This window comes from Oncorhynchus kisutch, linkage group LG2, assembly GCF_002021735.2.
Source record: "Oncorhynchus kisutch isolate 150728-3 linkage group LG2, Okis_V2, whole genome shotgun sequence".
NCBI classification, from domain to species: Eukaryota; Metazoa; Chordata; class Actinopteri; order Salmoniformes; family Salmonidae; genus Oncorhynchus; species Oncorhynchus kisutch.
Window position 1 is genome coordinate 51,615,941 of NC_034175.2, and position 23,761 is coordinate 51,639,701.

Consider the following 23,761-nt stretch of genomic DNA (forward strand, 5'->3'; position numbering starts at 1 on the left):
CTCCATCTCTCTCCTGTGTCTCTAGTACTGGCCAGTCTGATAGATCGTCTGGGTGATTCCAAAGACCAAGTCAGAGACCAAGATCAAATCCTGCTGCTGAAGATCATGGAGCAGGCTGCCTCCCCACAGGTACGTACACACACACACACACACACACACACACACACACACACACACACACACACACACACACACACAGACAGACGAGTTATTGACAAACCAGGATCATAGGATTCCCTGGCTTTCTCGTTGTGATACTACAGTACTATAAAGGTCAATCTTACAATCTCAAATTGATAAATTCCAAGTTTATTGATTTCTGAATCCCTAGTACTCTTTGATTCCTGACTCGATTGTATGTTAATTTATATGACCCTGATCCATGATAAAAATAAAAATAAAAGTGATTGATTGTTGACCTGGTACAAATATCATGTCCTCTCCTCCCTAGTATGTTTGGGACAGAATGCTGGGAGGCTTCAAACACAAGAACAACAGGACCAGAGAGGGAGCCTGCCTTTGTCTCATCTCAACTCTCAACATGTAAGACTGCCTGGCCTCTCAATCACCCATCTTTGAATCTGTTTTTCCTTCCTATACACCAGATGTGTATTACAGCTCTCAGCTCATTTATTTTAACATTGCTGATGTTTTTTGTCATTAGTGCGTAATGGACAGGGTATGAGTATCTGATAGCAATGGACATTTTGCTGACTGCCAAGAGTATGGATGAGCCTTGATTTAAAATGTGACAATATTATCTGATGTGTATCATAGAGAACTATACAATGATATTATGGTAAGGTCTTTATAGTCAGGAGTCTTTATTTTGTTGTGATGCTATAGCTAATGCTTACCAAATGATGTCATTGACATCCTCTGTCTTTGTTCTTCCAGGTACGGAGCCCAAGGCCTAACCCTCAGTAAAATAGTCCCTCACATATGTAATCTTCTAGGAGATCCCACCAGTCAGGTATGTACAGCCTATTTGTGTCCCAGTCTGTTTGCTGTGTCATGAATCCGTTTATTACATTGCTGCCCAGGGAGAGAGAGAGAGCTCTAGCACAGACAAAGGAGTCGACTGCAGCAGCATTTTACCATAGGGACATGGAGCCCCCTAGTGGCTATACAGACATGTACAACCATACAACATGACAGTGCCATCTGCTGGTGGAGGCAGGTTAAATGTTTATCTACAGTTACTGTTTTAAGAGCATTAGACATATACTAGTGGGCGTATAAACATCTGTTGAACGTTTTCAAGTAATATGGCTGAAACAGGGTTTATATAAGTGAATGATAATTGCATTCTCCAGCTAGTTCTAACAGACAGTTGATCCAGTCTAAGAATGCCAAGATTGCCTTTTGAACCTTACCCCCGTTGTCCTCAGGTGAGAGATGCAGCTATGGGCTGCCTGGTGGAGATCTACAGACACGTGGGGGAGAGGGTGAGGATGGATCTTTCCAAGAAGGGCCTGCCACAGTCACGGTACGATGGACCGCCTGTCTCTCTCTGTGTGTGTGTCCGTCCTCTCTCTCGCTCGCATTCTCCCCCATCACTATTCATACTTCTTTCTCCCCCTTCCACCCCTCTTACTGTACCGAGCGTGTAAATGGGTCAGGTATAGTGCTGATTCGGCAGCCTTCCCAGCACAAGGCCTTAGGGTGTTAGGTTGTGATCATAGTTAAAAACACAGAAGCAGAATAAAGGAATTTGATTTCTTAGGTGAAAAACAATGTGCATTGATCAGGTAAACACTTCCCAGAGTGGGAGGCGGTGTGTGTATGGATGGTAGGACACACACCTCAGCTCCACCCCCAGGTTATTGTGCAAATACTGTAGCCAACAACAAAGGAAAAGAGGGGTGTGGTCTAATTTAAAGGCCTCTTCCATTTCATCTTAAAGTGCTTATTGGTCACGTTCTCTGATCCTTTCAACAGCCTACAGAACACTGTAGACCAGAACACTGTCAAAACACTGTAGACCAGAACACTGTCAAAACACTGTAGACCAGAACACTGTAGACCAGAACACTGTCAAAACACTGTAGACCAGAACACTGTCAAAACACTGTAGACCAGAACACTGTCAAAACACTGTAGACCAGAACCCTGTAGACCAGAACACTTTCAAAACACTGTAGACCAGAACACTGTCAAAACACTGTAGACCAGAACCCTGTAGACCAGAACACTGTCAAAACACTGTAGACCAGAACACTGTCAAAACAATGTAGACCAGAACTTTGCCAAAACCCTGTAGACCAGAATACTGTAGACCAGAACACTGTTAAAACACTGTAGATCAGAACCCTGTAGACCAAAACACTGTAGACCAGAACACTGTCATAACACTGTAGACCAGAACACTGTCAAAACTGTGTAGACCAGAACACTGTAGACCAGAACCCTGTAGAAATGCCCCTGTAGACCAGAACCCTGTAGGCCAGAACCCTGTAGACCAGACCAATGTGGAGGAGGTGTTGGTCTCGTGTAAAGGAAACAACCTAGACTAAATGATCTGTTGATATCAAGTGTTAGATGTGTTTCATTCAAGATTACTGTATAACACTGACAATACAGAATCTTTCAATCAAAAGTGCATTCTGAAAATGATCGTCTCACTTTTCTGCAGTGCCTCACTGAAAGCTGATCATTTCATTTGTCCTTAGTGTCCAGCTATCCACACAAAGCCTCATATATCCTCTGGTAGCCTCAGACCATAACCCCAGAATGGCTGTCTAGTGTCTTCTATCAGCGGTCATAATCTACTGATCCCCCTCCACGAGCTCTGCCCTGGCCTGCAGTGTTTAATAAAGGAACACTCCACCATAACCACTAGCTAGCTAGCTGCCCTTTCACTGTGGCTGTCAGACCTCCAATTAGTGAAGCACCATGGGTAATATATAATGTTACCGCTGCCGCACCAGCCTGCCTGTGGATTGGCTGTAGGGAAGGGATAGAGTGTTGTAGCCAGACGTCAGTCTTTATTGAATGAATCTGTACACCAATACACTTGTTATTGGATTAGACCGTCCACTGTATCGTGATGCCTCATTGGAGAACAGCTACTGAGGAGAGCTTGGACGCAGGCCTGCGATAGGCTAATTTTGGCCACAGAGGCTCTTGAGTTGCCCTTGAAGTCTCTCAGTGATATGATACCAAGTGATACCACAGTATTTAATCATGATGGTAGTGGGTGTGACGAGGACAATTGTGATGACTCAGCCTGGCCTCCAGCTAAGTGCCTGCATGGTTGAGTGGGGATAGGGAAGCAGATTGATTAATTCCCATTTGTCTCTGTGGTTCGAGAGTTAAAGGGGAACATCTGTTCTGACCGAGCCATCTGTCTCTCTGATCGCCCCCCCCCCCCCCCCCCAATTTAGTTTACTGCTGCCATTTTTGGTCCTTGTATTAGTTATCATACCACTCTTCATTGTTTTAGCTAGTATTGCAAAACTATTTCCCAGACCCAAAGGGAAGAGATGCCTTTTTATAAAGGGAACGTGAAGAGGGTAAGCTTATTTGGTCTCCCTTTAGGAGTGCTTCCTCTGCCCACGATTAGATTTGGTCTGGGGTGTAGGCCAGGGTGGGTGCTGAGGCTCTCTTGTGGCCACCTGTGCCCTCCGTCTGTCTGTCGTCACACTCTCAATCCATTTACTCCAAGAGATCCATGAGCAATTACAATGGAGATGAGTTAGATCCAGTTAAATACTAACTAAGCCTTCATATCCATATGTTCAGAGGAGATTCCTCCTGCCAAATAGCTTGTAGTTATTTGATTCAACATTTTGAATAAAGCTTTGAATACATCAGTCTTCCACAGTTAGATATAATGAATGTGATTTAAAGTCACTGTCCAGTGAAAATCTCACTTTTAAAATTCAAATAAGATTCTGTTACCCACATAATGTTGTTGACTCATCCTATTTTGTGTTTTGTATTTGTGTCCAAAGCATAAATTGGAGAAAAAAAACACTTGAAAAAAAACCCCACCTAAAAATAGTTTCAAAAATGCTTGCTATTTCCTCATAGAGGATGATGTCATCCTCCTGAGGAGGAGCAGCTGGCCAATCAGCGATCTACTCTGATTTATATTTTGTATGAATTGCTATACGCCCACACCATTCTGTTTTTGGGGTGTGACCACATCAGGGTTTCCGTTAGCTGGTAATTGTTGTCTTTTTGGACATAAAAAAATATAATGAAAAGCTGATAAATAAAAATGTTGGCAGCCAAAATGACTGGGAGAAAAACAAAGCTGAGAACGGTTAATGACTGTATGCCTAATTAGTAATACAATGCACTTCTAGAGTGACAGGACAAAACAGAAACAGTTATGTCGAGGTGATGGAGACCTGCAAAGCAATGAGTCAGAAAGGAATGTAACCAAATTATGGGCATTAACAGTTACTGTACATTTACTATGTGTGACATATGTAATGGGGAATTTGTCAAAATAAACAATCAATCAAGAACAAACAATTCACATGAAATAATGAATGCACAAAATTGACAGGAGACAGCTGAGTGGATTCTGGAGGCCTGATTGCATGCATTCTGGAGAGAGACGGGTCTGTAGGCTATTTTCACCTTACACCCCTCCCCTTCTTCTTGTCTCAACATTTTAAATTATACACAAGACACATTATCTTCACACATATTTCACACGTAACTCAATAATCAGCTAGGCTTTTTGCCACTCGCCCTGCCTATGAAAGACTACCTCAAATGCCATTTCTCTCCTGTTCTATTGGTTTTCATATCAACAGTTGTTTCATTGTCTAGAAGACAAATGCACAATCCTAGTCACAGTAGCAACCCATCCTAGTTGTTGCATCTTTAAATTCACCCTCTTTCTGAGTTTTCGAGCTGAGATTTTTACCTCTGTCATATACTGCTTGCATCAGGTGTGCTTTTTATGGTGTTTTCCCTTTTCCACGCGAATCGCATTTTGGCAAATGTTTGAAAATGACTTTTTATTCGCTGCTTCCTTACAGGAGTTGCATGTTTTGTTAAGATGAATTGCCATAATGGAAATGTGATGTGTGTCATGCGGAGAACTGCTAGTGGACGCCCTAATGTGTTACATACCCAACGCATAAGTGTCCGGGAAATTTCTCTAATGGCCGGTAAATTAAAATCTTCCCGGTCACGTTGTCTGGCTTCATATGTTCTTAACGGAAACCCTGGACCACACCATTCCAACACAGAAAAGCAGCTTTTTAAAGTACTTAATAAAAAATAAATGGAAGGAAAACAATTTCACTCATATTGTAGTTAATTAATTATAGGATATATTTAATAGAAATCTGGAAACACTGAACAGTTACTTTAAATAACCTATGTTGCACACAGTGTGAGAATGTCATTCTAATTTTGTAAATTTAACAAACTGCCATCTGTGGGAAAAGGGGATATTGAATTAGAACTGCTTGCGAGGCCCCTTTAGACTATACCAAGTATACCAAACATTAAGAACACCTTCCTAATATTGAGTTGCACCCCCCCTTTTGCCCTCAGAACAGCCTCAATTTGTCCAGTCTTGGACTCTACAAGGTGTCCAAAGTATTCCACAGTGATGCTGGCCCATCTCGACTCCAATGCTTCCCACAGTTGTGTCAAGTTGGCTGGATGTCTTTTGGGTGGAAAAACCCAGCAGCGTTGCAGTTCTTGACACATACCGCTGCGCTTGGCACCTACTACCATACCCCATTCAAAGCCACTTAAATATTTTGTCTTGCCCATTCACCTTCTAAATGGCACACATACAATATCCATGTCTCAATTGTCTTGAGGCTTACATTTAAAAAAATCAATAAAAACTTGTCTCCTCCCCTTGATCTACACTGATTGAAGTTGATTTACCAAGTGACATCAATAAGGGATCATAGCTTTCACCTGGATTCACCTGGTCAGTATGTTATGGAAAGAGCAGGTGTTCTTAATGTTTGGTGTACACAGTGTATGTGAATATAATGAGAGATGCAAATTGTGTAAAATTGCATTCGAGTGTAAAAGGATTTAGCTGCCTACTAGACACGTTCTTGTTAAGTGCGTCTATGCAGCATTTTCCCTATTTGACACCAAATATGTTCCCTGGCTCATTTTATCAGTGTAATGCAGTGATGATAAACCCTAAATCTTTAGTACATCATACAGTACGTCTATACATGTTGTTGATTTGAGTTTGCAGAGAACTGTAGCTTAGAAATATCTGTGTCGTAAACATTAGTTAGTTAGCGACCGCTCTCAACACAGCAGCTGAGCCAGTCCTCACATATTAAAATTCCTCCGTCACTTTTTGTGTTTGAACTGATGTCTTTGGGACTGTCAGTGACTGATTATCCCTGTTCACTAAATAACACATTCTTTAGATGAGATGGAGAGGATCTGTGTAAGTATGAGTCAGCAGTAATTCTCCAAGTGCTGCAGGCTGTTTTTGACTTACAGGTACAATATGGATACAGAGACACTGACAGAAACACGTATGTGACTCTTCCCCACTGTAAGGGGAGAGAATCGTTATTATGTAGAATGGGGGAACTTAGAATGTAATACAATTTTATCAGTCCTGCCTTCAGGTTTCTACTCTACATTCTCCTGGCCACGGTCATTCCAAACATCCATTCCACCTATTAAATGATCAACTGCCAGTTTTATTTGATCTATTTTAGGGGTGGGAATTGCCAGCGACCTCACGATACGATATTATCACAATACTAACACTACCATTCAGAAGTTTGGGGTCACTTAGAAATGCTTTGTCTTTGAAAGAAAAGTAAAATATTAAAATACATCAAATTGATCAGAAATACAGTGTAGACATTGTTAATGTTGTAAATGGCTATTGTTGCTGGAAACGGCTGCCCCGGTGCACAACTGAGCACAAGGACAAGTACATTAGTGTCTAGTTTGAGAAACAGACTAAATATCCAGCCTACTAACGTCAACAGTGAAGAGGCGACTCCGGGATGCTGGCCTTCTAGGCAGAGTTGCAAAGAAACAGCCATATCTCAGACTGGCCAATAAAAATAAAATATTAAGATGAGCAAAATAACACCGAGCCTGGACAGAGGAACTCTGCCTAGAAGGCCAGCATCCCAGAGTCGCCTCTTCACAGTTGACATTGAGACTAGTGTTTTGCATGTACTATTTAATGAAGCTGCCAGTTGAGGACTTGTGAGATGTCTGTTTCTTAAACTAGACACACTAATGCACTTGTCCTCTTGCTCAATTGTGCACCAGGGCCTCCCACTCCTCTATTCTGGTTAGAGCCAGTTTGCGTTGTTCTGTGAAGGGAGTAGTACACAGCGTTGTATGAGAACTTCAGTTTCTTGGAAATTTCTCACATGGAATAGCCTTCATTTCTCAGAACAATAATAGACTGACGATTTTCAGAAGAAAGGACTTTGTTTCTTGCCATTTGAAGCCTGTAATCGAACCGACAAATGCTGATGCTCCAGATACTCAACTAGTCTAAAGAAGGCCAGTTTTATTGCTTCTTTAATCAGAAGAACAGTTTTCAGCTGTGCTAACATAGTTGCAGCCAGCTACAATAGTCATTTACAACATTAACAATGTCTACACTGTATTTCTGATCAATTTGATGTATTTTAATGGACAACATTTTTCTAAGTGACCCCAAACTTTTGAACCGTGGTGTAGATGCCGATACGATATGTATTGCGATTCACACGATGCTTTATATATTACGATTCGATACTTAGATTTTTATTGCGATTTGATGTTCCAAACATATTGCTCACCATATATCTGCAGTAGAGGGACCAGAGAGCCATAAGACAATTGAACTTTGATCTGTCATTGAAATAAATGTGCGGAAAACAAATTGTCTCCCTATTTAAAAAGAAGATGGGGAACAAGCTAGGAAGGAAAAATACCGGAGTTTTGGTGCAGGTACAGCCAACTTGTGCAACAATTCTATTCCGATATTGTCAAAATCATATGATATAGAGTCAAGAATAACATCCCAATATGTAACTGTATTGAGTTTCTTCCCCCCCATCCCTAGTCTATTTTTGGTCTAGTTTGGCTCTCCACTCTTCTGAGCAGGCCAGGGGGAAATGTTCTCTCTGACAGGGGGAGATCAATACAGTCCGTTGAATCAGTGAGTCTCGGCGATTCATCTTCCTGTCTCTCTCTCTGTGTTTCCTGACCTGTTTTCTCTCTCTTTCTTCCTTCCTTTCCTCAATCTCTTAGGTTGAATATAACCCTCTGTAACTCATCTTTTGGTTGAATTTAACCCTCTAACTCTCCTTTTGCAGGTTGAATGTAATCTTCAGCCGATTTGATGAAGTCCAAAGATCTGGGAACATGATCCCATCCTCAGGTTCAGGTGAGTGATGCAGCTGTTGATTCATGGTTATTACCATGGCTTCTCGAGGTGTTTGTCTATGATTGCTTCCTGTGTTCCTCTCTCGTTCCTGTATATTTTGTATGCGCTTCTAGTTTCTGGAACTATTTGAAGGACTCCACATACGGTGTTATTGACTGATGTTGACTAAGCTGAAAGCAGTTTCTCATGAAGCTATAGGGCTCTGCAGTGATGGCAATGAGGAGATCTACCCCATCTCTCTCTGTCTTGCACGTGACTCTGTCTCTGTAGGCTGGATATTTAGGCACATTTTGATTTGGGCTGTTTGTCTGTCTTAGTTTTTTTTGTTCTCATCTGTGTGAGAGAACTAGGCCAGCAGCTATGCTTAGAAATGGAGTTCCTCTCTCCTACGGTTGTATTCTCACTCACTCCTCAATCGTTCCTCAGCTTTCTCTCTTCCCCCTCTCTCACAACTTGTTTTCCGTCCTCTCCTTCCTCCCCCTTGCTGTTCGCACCTTTGTGGCCTGGCTGTCTCCTGCCCATGTTAGGTCCACTCAGCCGTCATGCCAGTGTGTGGGTTAGTGTGTTGGTGAGAGGAGGCCTGAGGGCCAGACGGACATCCTGGGGCTTGAGTGGAGGAGTGTCCCCACAGGAGGGCAGGCTCCTCTGGGCCTCAGATGTCGCATTCCCTCAGTGTGTGCGTGTGTGCGTGTGTGCGCGTAAGACTGTCCTTGTGTGTTTCATAGAAATTTCAGTGTTCACTGTCGGTGTATAAGCAGAGCTGTGAGTTCTCTTTGCAGTGTCATGGGCAATGGCTCGCTGACTCCATCACATTCTAGCTGACTGGGTGTAGTGTTTGTCTGCAGGACAGGTAGAATGGCTGAGCTGAGGAGAACTGTGGAAGCTGCTCAGCATTTAGGAACTATTTTCCATGCCCTCAGTAACTTCTCCTGCAAGGACAATTACTATGGACTTTACTGAGAGACAACACATCTATCATGGCAATCTAACCACCCTGAGAAGTAGCCCAGTAAATATATTATATTTAAGTTAACCATACGTTTTCTGTTTTATTGTGCATCACAGAATTAACAATCCACCATGTCTGCTTTTGCTCAGTGTTGATCAGAGTCCAACTTTACAAAGGGAGGAAACCGTTCAGGGACACCTCTCTCGGTGTGAAGGGCTTTGTTGCTTCACCCCCTCACTATTTAAACTCATATTTCCAGATGACTTTCGGGCTCACACGGTTTTGATGACATTTTCATTGGAAGATGAATAGTAATAGATGATTCATTCCATGACACTTATTAAACTGTTCATTATGTACTTGGCGCTGTCGTTTTGTTCTCCCCTAACGCTTCTGCTCAAATTAGGCGATGACTAAGATTTTCCCCTTAGCTTGCAACAAGGAGCTCAGCTCTCCACTCTGAGGGAAATAGTTTCTGTGGGTACGTAAATAGCAGAGGACAGGAGTGCAGTCAACAGAACACAACATGTAATGAGGGCCTTTTTGTTGTAGAGACGTGGGTCATATTCATTATGCACCAAACAGACTGAAACCGGGAGGGACTACCTGAACTTGGCCAATAAGAGATGCTTGTTGTTGTTGCAATGTGTTCTAATGAGTACTGCCATGGCCCTGTGCTGTGCAGCGTTGTGTGGGCCCGTTAGCCGTTGCCTGGAGACACAGATTGGGTTCAGAATGCTCTCAGCTAGTCAGTGAACTGAAGGAGTAGCTGTTCCTTTCCTTCGGGCGAGATTAACCTCAGCCTCTCCTCAACCAGCTGTATCACCCCAAAGGAACACAGTAGAAATGTGGCTAATGGACTGAAACCAAAGGAAAGGGCATTGATTGTTTGTTGGAGTCGTTATAAATAATGTTCTGAATTGCATGCCCAAACATTTGTCTCCCTCTCCCTGGGCCAGTTTGGTTAGAGCAAGGAGACTGAGTACTTCTTCTACTGTCAGGAGGAAAACGTATACAGTATCTCCCTCCACCAGAGTACACTTCAGAAACCTATTGAATCTCTATCTCTAGACGTAATCTATATTCCCCAAAAGGCATACATATGCTGCAAGTAGACCATGCTCCAGTTCAGTTGACATGAAATAGGAGCTTTAGCAATGAATCGTCCTTGGATAGAGAGATGATGGAATATGATGTTTGGACTGTCCTGACTCCTGAGGTGTCAGCACTGGGCTTTCCTCCCCGAGAGGTGAAATGTTGTGATATGTAGGGCGCTTGGCTGCTTTCTGATTGTGGCCTGGAATCTCATAAAAACGAACAGTGATGTCACATTGCTACATTGTGATTTGGCCTAACTCTCCAGATGACTCTTGCAGAAGGCTTCTAGGTACTGTTGATGATACACTTATGAGATAAAGATACAGACAGAGCAGCCATCTATTGACTCAGTTTGTGCTGCTTGTCGTACTGTATGTTCACCCTCCATGAGGTCTCTGTTAAATCTCATGCCAAAGTGGTAGGAGAAATGTTTTTCAGCTGAAAGCCCAAATGTTACTCCTCTGCAAAATGAGGGGGCCACTGCAGCCTGAGCCTCTTGTTCTGGTGAGGGAGAGGTATGGCAACGGTATCGGGTGCAGTAGTCACAAGACTAGAACAGGATGAAGGAAAGGGAGGGGATGGAGAGAGGAGAACAGGGAGAGAGACACGCAGACGTAAAGCAACATTCTCCCTGACGGTTCACTATTCTCTCTGCGTGGAAGGAAGGAAGGCTTTGCACTATGACAACTGGGGAAGGTAAGAGCATGAATGGACTGGACTCTTTAATGTCAAGGGCAGAACACACTGGACTCTGGTTCAGGTGCTAATGGTTGTAGAGCTTTTCCTTCCATCTTTCTCTCTTTCCTCGCTCTCTCTCCTGGCCTATTTAGAGTTGCTACTTGGGGGGGGGGGGGGGGGGGCAGTGTTTTGCAAGGGAGAGAAAATCATATTAACCCTTTTCCTATTTATTTTGTGTCTTTCTTATGAGACAATGTACCAGTTTGAGATTTGTATGCTCAGTTCACATTGTCCAGACGATGGGCTGTTGTATTCCAGCACTCTGATTAGAGAAGGATTTGTTGTTACTTACTATGTGAGCCATTCTGACTCTGGGAGTTGTTATTATGATGAAACAGACCACTGTTTTGGTGTGTAGTTTTATATAGCCTATATCACACTGCTAACATTTCAAACATTGTGTTTCACGCCTCTTTGCCTCCCTTCAGTTTTAATGTAGGTACTGTTTCGCCCCCTCAGCCTGCTGCTTCACGAGTCTGTTGTTGGGTTCTGCTGTTTTGGCGATGCTGCGTCGTCGGTCACGGCTCAATCTCACTGTACCTGTGCCTAACCTCAGATCATCCTGTTCAATAATCAGTGTTGAGGGCACTTTAACTAACATGTGTTTAATAGCCTACCTCAGGTAAAGATCTCTTATTGAGGTCTCCTCCAAGATGTCCCTCTCCCTCTTCACAACAGGAGGCTGCAGTGCCCCCAACACTTTGTGACGTCTGTGTAAAACCTTTTTTGTTTATTTTTGTTGCAGGACATTTCTAGAAGTCATATACATAATGCAGTGAGAGGACTGAAGGATGGCTCTCATTGGGGTGTTATTAATAACTCTGCCTGGGTGATGGGTCTGAGCCAAGTCACTGTGAATTAGAATGTGTCAGCTGGTGCTTTGGTTAGAAAGCATCCTTGTTGTGCTAAATCCTTGGGGTTCCATGGTACGTTAGCTCATGTTAAGACTGTTTGTCTCCTACACGGTCCTGTGGGTGTGTGTGTTATATTAAACACTGCAGACTGGAGATGGCCTGCTTGTCTTTCCCACAAGGCTCAGCTCTGAGGAAGCAGAACACCAGTTGTTGCCTTGTTGTCACAGTTAAGACCATGTACCTGTTATAATGAGTCACACCCCTCACCTTCTACTGCTAGTGTTGTGGTGCTGACTGGGAGCGCTGTGTGAGCAGCCTTCAGTGTGTGTGTGCAAGGTTCTTGAAAGGGACATTTAAAGGAGTGGAAGAGACGGGTAACAAAGACCAGAGATGGAATTAAGATTCAAAAGATAGCCTTTTAATTACATCACACACTGAGGATCGCACGGTGCAAACTGCGACACACACACACACACTGGATGCTGCAGCTCTGTGCAGCATGAAGAAGTGTTAAGTGCTCCACACGGTCTACGCAACGGATTCGAGGGAGCATCATTTGCGTTGGTCTCTGCGTAGTTCTACTTACTTTTCTGTGGTGGAATTTCTGGAACGCGACGCAAACTGTGAAATCACCGTGGTGAGCCCTTTGAAGAGAGTCTGTTTAATAGCTGTACTGTTATGTAAACACTAGAGTTCAGTCGGTTTTGTGCTGAGTCTGACGGTGTTGGACCTGGTGCGTTGACCTGCTCAGGTAAGATGGCCCACCGCGGTCTCTGTCTTTCCTCCCTGTGGTGACGGAAGACGGCAGGTTGAATTTAGTGCTGTTTTCTGCTCTCTTAAAGTGCCACAACCACCCAATGGCCCAAACAGCTCTGCACTTAACAGTGGTCAGTGACTCATAAGTTGTTTGTGTGTGTTTGTGACTGGGTAACTTCATGGGGCTGGCTGTCATGCATCAGGTCAAGTTGCTTTTTGCCCTGTCGTGAAAGCTTTGTGTTTGTTCCCTGATTCAGAAGATTTTTGATCAAAGCTTTCGCTGTCAGACACGCTAGACTACGGCCGGGCAATACATAACCACACATTTGATCCTCGGTCCTCCCTGGAAGAATCCATCTTGTCTGTTGTGACAGAGAGCTGAAAGCTGCTATGAATTTCAGACTGGGTTGGTCAATATTATGGTGAAATGAGAAGATTAGATGTACACAGGCAATCTGATCTTTTGACTTCCGATTTATACCACCTCCATATGTGGATCTGAATCCTAATACAAAGCCGATCCTCCATATGCAACCTCTGTCTGGACGCTCGGATCAGATTTATGTTCCTCTGAAGTGTTTTTATGCACATGACCTGCTGTTACCACGACAACCAAATCAATCAAATGTTACATGCTTTGTAAACAACAGGTGTAGACTAAAAGTAAAATGCTTACTGACAGGTCCTGTTCCAACAATTCAAGTTAAAGATTATAACAATTGAAATAGTGACACAAGGAATAAATAAACAGTGAATAACAATAACGAGCAAAAAATAACATGGCTATATACGGGGAGTGCCGAGTCGATGTGCAGGGGTATGAGGTAACAACCACCCCAAAACTTAAAGGAACAGTGACAGGATATGATCACTAAATCTGTTTGCTACATCAAGAGGCTGCATCAGAGTGAATGTGCACATTTTATATGGGTCACGTTCCAGTCACTGTGGCAGAGTACCATTCCAGTGCTGGTCACTGGGGCAGAGTGGGGGTGGTGGCAGGGTGTACGTAACTTAGACCCTAGACAGCTGTGTGTGTGTGTGTGTGTGTGTGTGTGTGAGAAGGGTGAAGGGTGGACGAAACACCAGAGGCCTGGTGAGAATAACCTGTACCCATTCATCGACTTCCAAGTGCTAGTATGTAAGAGAAGTAGCCTACGTGTCCACGGGGATAAAAGAGAGAGTTCAAGGACAGAGTGAAGCTCTGTTCATTCAAACCAACCATTTGTTATGGCTTTTATTCTCTCAAAGACTCCCTATCATATCCCCATCACTGTTGGGAAATGTGATGCATAAATATGGACATGCATGTTGTTCATTAGATAAGAGATACAACTGTTGGTTTTGATAAGATGGATCTTGAATGATGTATTATGTTTTTGATTCCAGAGACCGAGTAAGCGAGACTGAAATCACTTACCACAAACCAACTGTGTGAATGTCCCTGTTGTCCACTTCATTCTCTGTCCATGAGGGTGCCAACCAAGTGGATTCTGTGAATAGCCATCTGCCCACGTGGACCTTGTAATGAATGAATGGATGTCTTTGAGGTTTGTGTAAAAGGGTTACAGGACCTACTTGCCAGGGCATGGGCAGCTCTGCCAAAGCTTAACTAAAGGTTTGCCACCCATCGGGGAAAACAGTCAGTGCATGTTACCAACTGGGTTTTCGATTGGCCTACTAATCTGGTCTTCAGACAGTTTTCATCAAGTATGTTTGTTGTTGTCTGCTGTAACAGTGTTGGTTTTCAAAAAATCTCTCCCGGCTTCAGTGTTCATTTGATCGGACTGTGTGTGATGTGACTTGTGTGTCTCAAATGCAAAACCACCCGTTGCTATGTGTACAGTATTAACAGCAGCAGTCAATGCACTGTGACTCTCTCTCTTTCTCTGCTCATCCCTCTGCTGCCTGCTCAGAGGAAATGGCTTCTGATACATAACACACGGCCTCATTGCCTTCGTATCATCACCTCTCTGCCATCAGAAATAAATGAAGCTCTGAGTCTTTAATTCAGTTGCACATTAACTATTGGAGCCCTAAGACAGTCACATTAACTAGCTGTTGAATGTCATTAGCTGAACTCTGCTCTGCTCTGCTGCCACTACAGTCATGTTTATGCTTCCGACAGGGAGATAACGGGAAAAGAATGCCTTTGACAGTAGGGGAGACAAATTATAAGATATATATCCGGCCGCATCCTAACAAATGAGATGACCATAGAAAGGTATTATACAAAGAACGCTAGGACTATAATTTCACTGCGTTATGTTGCTGAAGCTATGGCTGGGCCAGTCAGACCCCTAGGTGAAAGGTTGATGCACTGACCCCTCTTACTGTCCTTGCTACAACCATAGGAGTACCAGTGACAGAATATCCATGATCTATCACTGTATGTCTTGCCATAGACCCAGGGGATATCTCAAAGTTCTATCAGTGTTGGGTTAACTGACATTGCCCTTCAGCCTGCTGTATGGCCTTCCTCACTGACAGATAGATGGCTGCTGTCTTTCATCTCAACCTTTTTGATTGACTTGTCATTAGAACTATATGCTCCTCTGTAGACAGACAGATGGACAGAGAGCAAGGGAGGGAGAGAGCAAGGGAGGGAGAGAGCAAGGGAGGGAGAGAGCAAGGGAGGGAGAGAGCAAGGGAGGGAGAGAGCAAGGGAGGGAGAGAGCAAGGGAGGGAGAGAGCAAGGGAGAGAGAGAGCAAGGGAGAGAGAGAGCAAGGGGAGAGAGAGAGCAAGGGGAGAGAGAGAGCAAGGGAGAGAGAGAGCAAGGGGAGAGAGAGAGCAAGGGAGAGAGAGAGCAAGGGAGAGAGAGAGCAAGGGAGAGAGAGAGCAAGGGAGAGAGAGAGCAAGGGAGAGAGAGAGCAAGGGAGAGAGAGAGCAAGGGAGAGAGAGAGCGAGAGAGAGCAAGGGAGAGAGAGAGCGAGAGAGAGAGCAAGGGAGAGAGAGAGCAAGGGAGAGAGAGAGCAAGGGAGAGAGAGAGCAAGGGAGAGAGAGAGCGAGAGAGAGAGAGAGCGAGAGAGAGAGCAAGGGAGAGAGAGAGCAAGGGGGAGAGAGAGCAAGATGAAGAGAACAAGGGAGAGAGTGAAGCAGAGAGACTGGCAACTGTGAAGTTTGACTTCTGTGTTTAGTTATAATGAGGTCATATAGCCCAGGCCATTGAAATGGCTGCAGTGTCTCTCACACTACAAATGTGTCTCTGTGCTGTGATAACATTTCCCCCCAAAAATGGCCTTTGTTTGTTTTCTGTCCATGGTATTTTAGAGCCTGTGTGTCCCCCCCCCCTTTCACATCTGCCCTTTTAGTGTCACATTTGTCATAGCAGAGTCTGAACCCAAGCTTTTAGTGTACTGCCTGGTCTGAACTAGGCCTGGACTTATCTTTTTTGTTGAATGCTTTTTGTGAATGTCATGGTTCAGAATACATTCTATGTTGTCTGGACTTGAAGAGATAACTAAGCATTTCCCCTAACCCTGACTGTTAGGATGCTGTTGCCTGCTCTGTAGCCCCAGTCAGTCTGTCTTTTTTGCCCCGCTGTTACATTGGAAATTCATCTTCTGCTCCCCTCAAATCCCTATTACAACACTAAAACACACATATTTGAGAGGAGCACAGTTAAGCTAGTTTTGCCCTGCTTAAGGGTACAACGGTAGAATTGATAGGTGACCTCATGACAGTAGTACACAACCTGCTACTAACATTTTATTTGTCACATGCTTCGTAAAACAACCGGTGTAGACTAACAGTGAAATTCTTACTTTCGGCCCTTCCCCATAATGCAGAGAGAGATAATAGAAAAATAATAACCCGAGGAATAAATAACTTCTATATACACAGGGTACCTGTACCGAGTCTATGTGCTGGGATATACAGGTCATTGAGGTAGATATGTACATATAGGTAGGGTTAAAGTGACTAGGCAACAGGATAGATAATAAACATTAACAGCAGTGTATGTGATGAGTCTAAAGAGTTAGTGCAAAAAAAAGAAAAAGTGCCATGTATGTAAAAATGTGTGTAGAAATACATCCAACAACCAAAGAAAAACCTGCAAAAACATTTGTTTTTTTTGCTCCGAAAAGAGGGGGTGTCTTAGAAAAACAACAACACTACCATTTTAGGGTCACTTAGAAATGTCCTTGTTTTTGAAAGAAAAGTACATTTTTTTGTCCATTTTAAAAAAACATCAAATTGATCAGAAATACAGTGTAGACATGGTTAATGTTGTAAATTACTATTGTATCTGGAAATGGCAGATTTTTTTATGGAAAATCTACATAGGCTTACAGAGGCCCATTATCAGCAACCATCACTCCTGTGTTCCAATGGCACGTTGTTTTAGCTAATCCAAGTTTATCATTTTAAAAGGCTAATTGATCATTAGAAAACCCGGCACAGCTGGAACTGTTGTTCTGATTAACTAACCAATAAAACTGACCTTTAGACTAGTTGAGTATCTGGAGCATGAGCATTTGTGGGTTCAATTACAGGCTCAAAATGGCCAGAAACAAAGAACTTTCTTCTGAAACTCGTCAGTATATTCTTGTTCTGAGAAATGAAGGCTTTTCCATGCAAGATATTGCAAAGAAACTGAAGATCTCGTACAATGCTGTGTACTATTCCTTTCACAGAACAGCGCAAACTGGCCCTAACCAGAAAATAAAGAGGAGTGGGAGGCCCCGGTGCACAACTGAACAAGAGGACAAGTACATTAGTGTTTAGTTTGAGAAACAGACGTCTCACAAGTCCTCAACTGGCAGCTTCATTAAATCGTACCCGCAGAACACCAGTCTCAAGGTCAACAGTGAAGAGGCGACTCCGGGATGCTGGCCTTCTAGGCAGAGTTGCAAAGAAACAGCCATATCTCAGACTGGCCAATAAAATATTAAGATGAGCAAAATAACAGACACTGGACAGAGGAAATCTGCCTAGAAGGCCAGCATCCCGGAGTCACCACTTCATTGTTGACATTGAGACTGGTGTTTTGCGGGTACTATTTAATGAAGCTGCCAGTTGAGGACTTGTGAGACGTCGGAAGCATTCTCTCAACCAGCTTCATGAGGTAGTCACCTGGAATGCATTTCAATTAACATAGTTAAACATTTAATTTGTGGAATTAATTTCCTTAATGCGTTTGAGCCAGTCAGTTGTGTTTTGACAAGTTAGGGGTGGTATACAGACGATAGCCCTATTTGGTAAAAGCCCATGTCCATATTATGGCAAGAACAGCTCAAATAAGCAAAGAGAAATGACAGTCCATCATTACTTTAAGACATGAAGGTCGGTCAGTCCGGAAAATTTTGCAGTCTCAAAAACCATCAAGCGCTATGATGAAACTGGCTCTCATGAGGACCACCACAGGTAAGGAAGACCCAGAGGGTACCTCTTCTGCAGAGGATCATTTCATTAGTATAACTGCCCCTCAGATTGCAGCCCAAATAAATGCTTCACAGAGTTCAAGTAACAGACACATCTCAACATCAACTGTTCAGAGGAGACTTCTGTTGGGGCGGTATGCAAATTGGAGTGGGTCCAGGGTGTCTGGCATGATGGTGTTGATGTGATCCATGACCAGCCTTTCAAGGCATTTCATGGCTACAGATGTGAGTGCAATGGGGCCATAGTCATTTAGACATGTTACCTTGGCGTTCTTGTGCACAAGGACTATGGTGGTCTGCTTGAACTATGTAGGTATTACATACTGGGTCAGGGAGAGGTTGAAAATGTCAGAGGCCTTTACTTGTGTTTCTTAAGCAGAGGAGATGTACTTTACGATGAGAGCCAGCACTCTGTTGACTTTACCACAGTCTCGTCTACAGCACTAAACATTTACCCTTTACTTGGCCACACTTTAGGATGAATACTTTGCCTCTGCTCTTTTTCAGCGGTTGCTCATTCCTGTCTGCTCACCCTGGCAACCATGTAGGCAATCACCAATCATGGCCCTTAAGTAGGAGAGACCCCACTGGGATGGCAGCTCCTTGGGGACAGAATTAGTCTACCTTCCGGAGGACAGCATTTTTACTTTGTTGGCAGTCTAACACCCAGCTAGGCTAAAATTAATGAATAGGTAATGTCAAGCACAGAAGGGCCTTCATTAATGATCTGTGGTTTCTTATTGAAAGGAGTGGAGAGTTTTTGTGCTCTCTTCTCATTGGCTGACCAGGCAGAGTTTGACCAGGTAGAAGAGCTCTGGTCCTCTGTGACACAGGCTCAACCAAGAGTCTCAGTGGTTTGTTACAGCTGTTCTATGGTTACTTTACCATTGCAACAGAGTGAATGTGAGCTCCTCCCATAGCGGGCTATCAAGGAATGATATCAAGAAAGAGAACTCTATTCTCTTCTTCCCTCTCTCTTTTCCTAGTCCCAATATTAGATTCACATGTATTTCAAATCTCTGCATTATAGGGAAGAAAATTGTCAAACGCTTTAGTCATGGTTATTATTATTCAGTGCTGCATGAGGTACAGTTGAATGGGAAGTTTACATACACTTAGGTTGGAGTCATTAAAACTAGTTTTTCAACCACTCCACAAATTTCTTGTTAACAAACTATAGTTTTGGCAAGTCGGTTAGGACATCTACTTTGTGCATGACACAAGTAATTTTTCCAACAATTGTTTGCAGACAGATTATTTCACTCTCACAATTCCAGTGGGTCAGAAGTTTACATAGACTAAGTTGACTGTGCCTTTAAACAGCTTGGAAAATTCCTGAAAATGATGTCATGGCTTTAGAAGCTTCTGATAGGCTAATTGACATAATTTGAGTCAATTGGAGGTGTACCTGTGGATGTATTTCAAGGCCTACCTTCAAACTCAGGGCCTCTTTGCCTGACGAATCAAAAGGAATCAGCCAAGACTGCAGAAAAAAAATTGTAGACCTCCACAAGTCTGGTTCATCCTTGGGAGCAATTTCCAAATGCCTGAAGGTACCATGTTCATCTGTACAAACAATAGTATGCAAGTATAAACACCATGGGACCACGCAGCCATCATACTGCTCAGGAAGGAGATGCGTTTTGTCTCCTAGAGATGAACGTACTTTGGTGCGAGACTTTGGTCCCAGAACAACAGCAAAGGACCTTGTAAAGATGCTGGAGGAAACGGGTACAAAGTATTTATATCCACAGTAAAACGAGTCCTATATCGACATAACCTGAAAGGCAGCTCAGTAAGGAAGGAGCCACTGCTCCAAAACCGCCATAAAAAAGCCAGACTACGGTTTGAAACTGCACATGGGTACAAAGATTGTGCTTTTTGGAGAAATGTCCTCTGGTCTGATGAAACAAAAATAGAACTGTTTGGCCATAATGACCATCGTTATGTTTGGAGGAAAAAGGGGGAGGCTTGCAAGCCGAAGATCACCATCCCAACCATGAAGCACGGGGGTGACAACATCATGTTGTGCGGGTGCTTTGCTGCAGGAGGGACTGGTGCACTTCACAAAATAGATGGCATCATGGACAGGAAAATTGTGGCTCTATTGAAGCAACATCTCAAGACATCAGTCAGGAAGTTAAAGCTTGGTCGCAAATGGGTCTTCATAATGGACAATGGCCCCAAACATACTTCCAAAGTTGTGGCAAAATGGCTTAAGGGGAACAGGTCGAGGTATTGGAGTGGCCATCACAAAGCCCAAGTTAAACAATTTAAAGGTAATGCTACCAAATACTGAGTGTATGTAAACTTCTGACCAACTGGGAATATGATGAAAGGAATATAAGATGAAATAAATAATTCTCTCTACTATTATTCTGACATTTCACATTCTTAAAATAAAGTGGTGATCCTAACTGACATTAGACAGTTAATTTTTACTAGGATTAAATGTCAGGAATTTTGAAAAACTGAGTTTAAATGTATTTGGCTAAGGTGTATATAAACTTCCGACTTCAACTGTATATGTGTGTATACAGTGTGTATGCGTTTGTGTGTGCCTAAGAGTAGCGAGGGATGGGGGAGAGTGTTTTGGCTGAGCAGTCCCTGTTTGCTCTTTGTAGTCGTCAACATTTTGAGATATCACTGTAATGACATTGCTATTTGTGCTGAACCATTAGCATCTAGCCCTCATACTTCTCCAAACTGCTGGCTAGAGTGTCAGGTTCGCAGACTGACAGACCAACCTGTGGGAATGAGTTGGTGAAATCAGAATGACACTTTCCCGTAGACTTGGTCCCAGATCTGTTTGTGCTGTATAGCGAACTCCTGTGGTCATTGCCATGCCAAGACAGCACAATCAAATCTGGGACCAGGCTAACCCCCCCCCCCCCCAGATTAGCTGAGTGCTCAGAGCACCTGGAGCCTGACACAGTCAGAACAGGACAGGAGAATCTGGCCTGGGAGGAGCTAAATAAAATATATTGTGTCAGGGTGTCTTTAGTCTCTCCCGCAGTTTAGGACAGACAGAAGAAAAGCATCTTGTGAGTTAACAAAATCCCCCAAATATGAATCTGTGGCCCAGGGACTACCAGTGCTGCCTGCACTGCAGTTAGGATGCTGGGTGGGGAGTGAAATTAGAATTCTCATCTGCTTCTGCAGTCGCTGGAGCCTGCAGCTAGTGGACACATTATGTAGTGTGCTGTACTCTGTGCTTATGACAGTCACCCTCGGTGAGTTCTTATGACAGTTTTTGTCATGCTGGCCTTACAGTAATCATAACATGAGAATGGCCCACCATTACCTCATTAGTCCTCTCAGAGAATGTCATAATAACCAGTTTATCTTGGCAGGGCAATCACTTCCCCCTCTCTCTACCTTCATCATCCTATCTTTGTTTCTCCATTCTCTCTCTTCTCTCTGTTTCCTCCGTCTCCTCTATCTTTAGAACTCTGTTCAGAACAGTACATTGTCAACCAAGTTTCAGTAACATTCCTGAAGTCTGAGAACTGTGAGCTATTTTGGTCCTTCTGAACTGTCTCGCCTGGCTTATTTTCTCTTCCATGTAGTTGTCTGGCTCTAGCTAGCAGTTTCCTGCACAATATTGTTTTATAGCTAGATTCCAGCAGCAGTCAGAATGGGGTCAGGGGTGTTTAACAGTGGAAGAGAGAGGATGCATCCTAAATGACACCCTATCCCCTATTAGGGGGCTCCCAAGTGGTGCAGCGGTCTAAGGCACTGCATCTCAGTGCAAGAGGTATCACTACAGTACCTGGTTCGAATCCAGGCTGCACCACATCCCAGAGGGCGGCGCACAATTGGCCCAGCGTTGTCTGGGTTTGGCCGGGGTGGGCCGTCACTGTAAATAAGAATTTGTTCATAACTGACTTGCCTAGTTATATAAAGGTTTAAAAAAAACGTGTAAATGCATTGCAATACTTTTTATTTATTTTAATTTAACCTTTATTTAACTATATCGGAAATAGGGTGCCATTTGGAACCCAGTCAGAGACTGTTGCAGTGCGGCGGACACTTGAACCGTTGAACTTCCTGAAGGATACAGACCACAGTCAGACAACTTCCTATGAAGATAGATCGGGCCGAACAATGATGTGAATGTGTCTCTATGGGGGCAGATAATGCAGTGTTTCACCTCAACCAGCAGAGGGAGCCAGAGGACAACCTCTCTCCATGACATTATCACCTATTTATACTTCCTCTATCATCAATGACACTTATGAACTTACCTGTCTGTTACACCACTCTCTTCCTTTGAGAGTTCAGAACAGGAAATATGTAATACTCTGCACATTTATACAGTAGCCCACATACAGGGCACACAGTAGCCTACATGCAGGACTGTCCAGCTTACAGTAATCATATCACTGGACAGAGCAGGCATGATCTCATCGAGCCATGTGGATCACGAACACGACCCCTGCTCTGCCACAGGCACCAAGCACACAGCTAACAATCAGGCTACTGCCCCCAGAGTTGGCAGATGCGTGTGTGTGTGTTCCCGTAGGGCATGTGTGTCAGTCGCGTGTCTCTGCAGGCTTTGTTAATTGGTCCCTATGTGTGTATAAATCAGCTCGACATTTGTGTCAGCGTTTGATCAAGTGCTGCTCTGACTGCTCTGATCAATAAACTAAATGCATCATCGTGTTTTGCTCTTTCACTAAAGGTGTTTCGGTTAATTGCCTTGCTGTTTAGAGCTGGTATTTACCTCGGTTATCTCATAAGTCTTGTGCTCAAATTCTGTGAAATTCATCATGGATCTTGTCTCAAGGAATGTTTCTATTTCAGCTCTCTAAAACCTCTCTGCAGATAATTTAACGATCAGTAAAAAAACGGATGGAAGATGCTCACTCAATGACATTACTGCTAGCAAAGGATTGATCCATCCCACATGCGGCAGTCCCCTCCCTGTCTCTGGTATCGTCATGTTACTGGCCTCAGTGGAAAGCAAATGGAAAGTGCGCCGTCAATAAGATGGACGTCGTTGGACGACGCTGACATTAGGATTGAGCCTTTTCACATGCTGCAGTCTCCTCATGATGTCTTTGGTACAATAATGCTAATCTCAGTCCTCACGATATTGACTATTTTCTCATAACGATAATGCTAGCCCCCACACTCAACACATAATTCACTGGAGAGCCGGGGGTTAATAACTAGTGTATCCTCACTGTCCAAGTGATAAAGCACTGCGGTGGGTATGTATACATGAGAGACGTTTTCTACCACCAGTATGTGCTTCATGTTCACCACCTTTCTCCAGATAAACGAAAAGTGGATGGATACAATGAGACTCAAGGGACAAACTATGGATCATTTCATCCATGATGAATTTTGTTATGTTGGAACCAAAGCTTCTTATCTCTGGGTGGGTGAGATGGTGACAGTGTGATTACTGCGTTTCACAGCATGCTAACCAGGCTTCAGGGGACAATAAAGCCAACATAATGTTGAGCTCTCATAGTGTTATGGTGCGGCGCCAAACACAGTGCAAATAATTAATTTACATGTCATTCCTATGCATTTATGCAGTGTAAATAACAGCGGTGGGACTATAAACAGTGTTTGTCCAGGACCAATGACCACCAGGCTAGGTTTCTTTGG

At 43.5% G+C, this 23,761-nt stretch overlaps 1 protein-coding gene across 21 annotated transcripts in view; it reads left to right on the forward strand.

The window, feature by feature from the left end:
- Positions 1–23,761, forward strand: part of clasp1a (cytoplasmic linker associated protein 1a) — an 88,205-nt gene that overhangs the window by 30,928 nt on the left and 33,516 nt on the right. For 20 of the 21 annotated variants that reach the window (XM_031797302.1, XM_031797324.1, XM_031797286.1 and 17 more), the window contains exons 4-8: positions 26–129; positions 452–543; positions 898–973; positions 1,392–1,489; positions 8,289–8,359. In XM_031797302.1, coding sequence (XP_031653162.1) covers positions 26–129; positions 452–543; positions 898–973; positions 1,392–1,489; positions 8,289–8,359 — 441 coding nt within the window. Of the gene's footprint in view, positions 1–25; positions 130–451; positions 544–897; positions 974–1,391; positions 1,490–8,288; positions 8,360–10,958; positions 11,103–23,761 lie in introns of those variants that run through there. The other variant, XM_031797336.1, reaches the window with a different exon arrangement.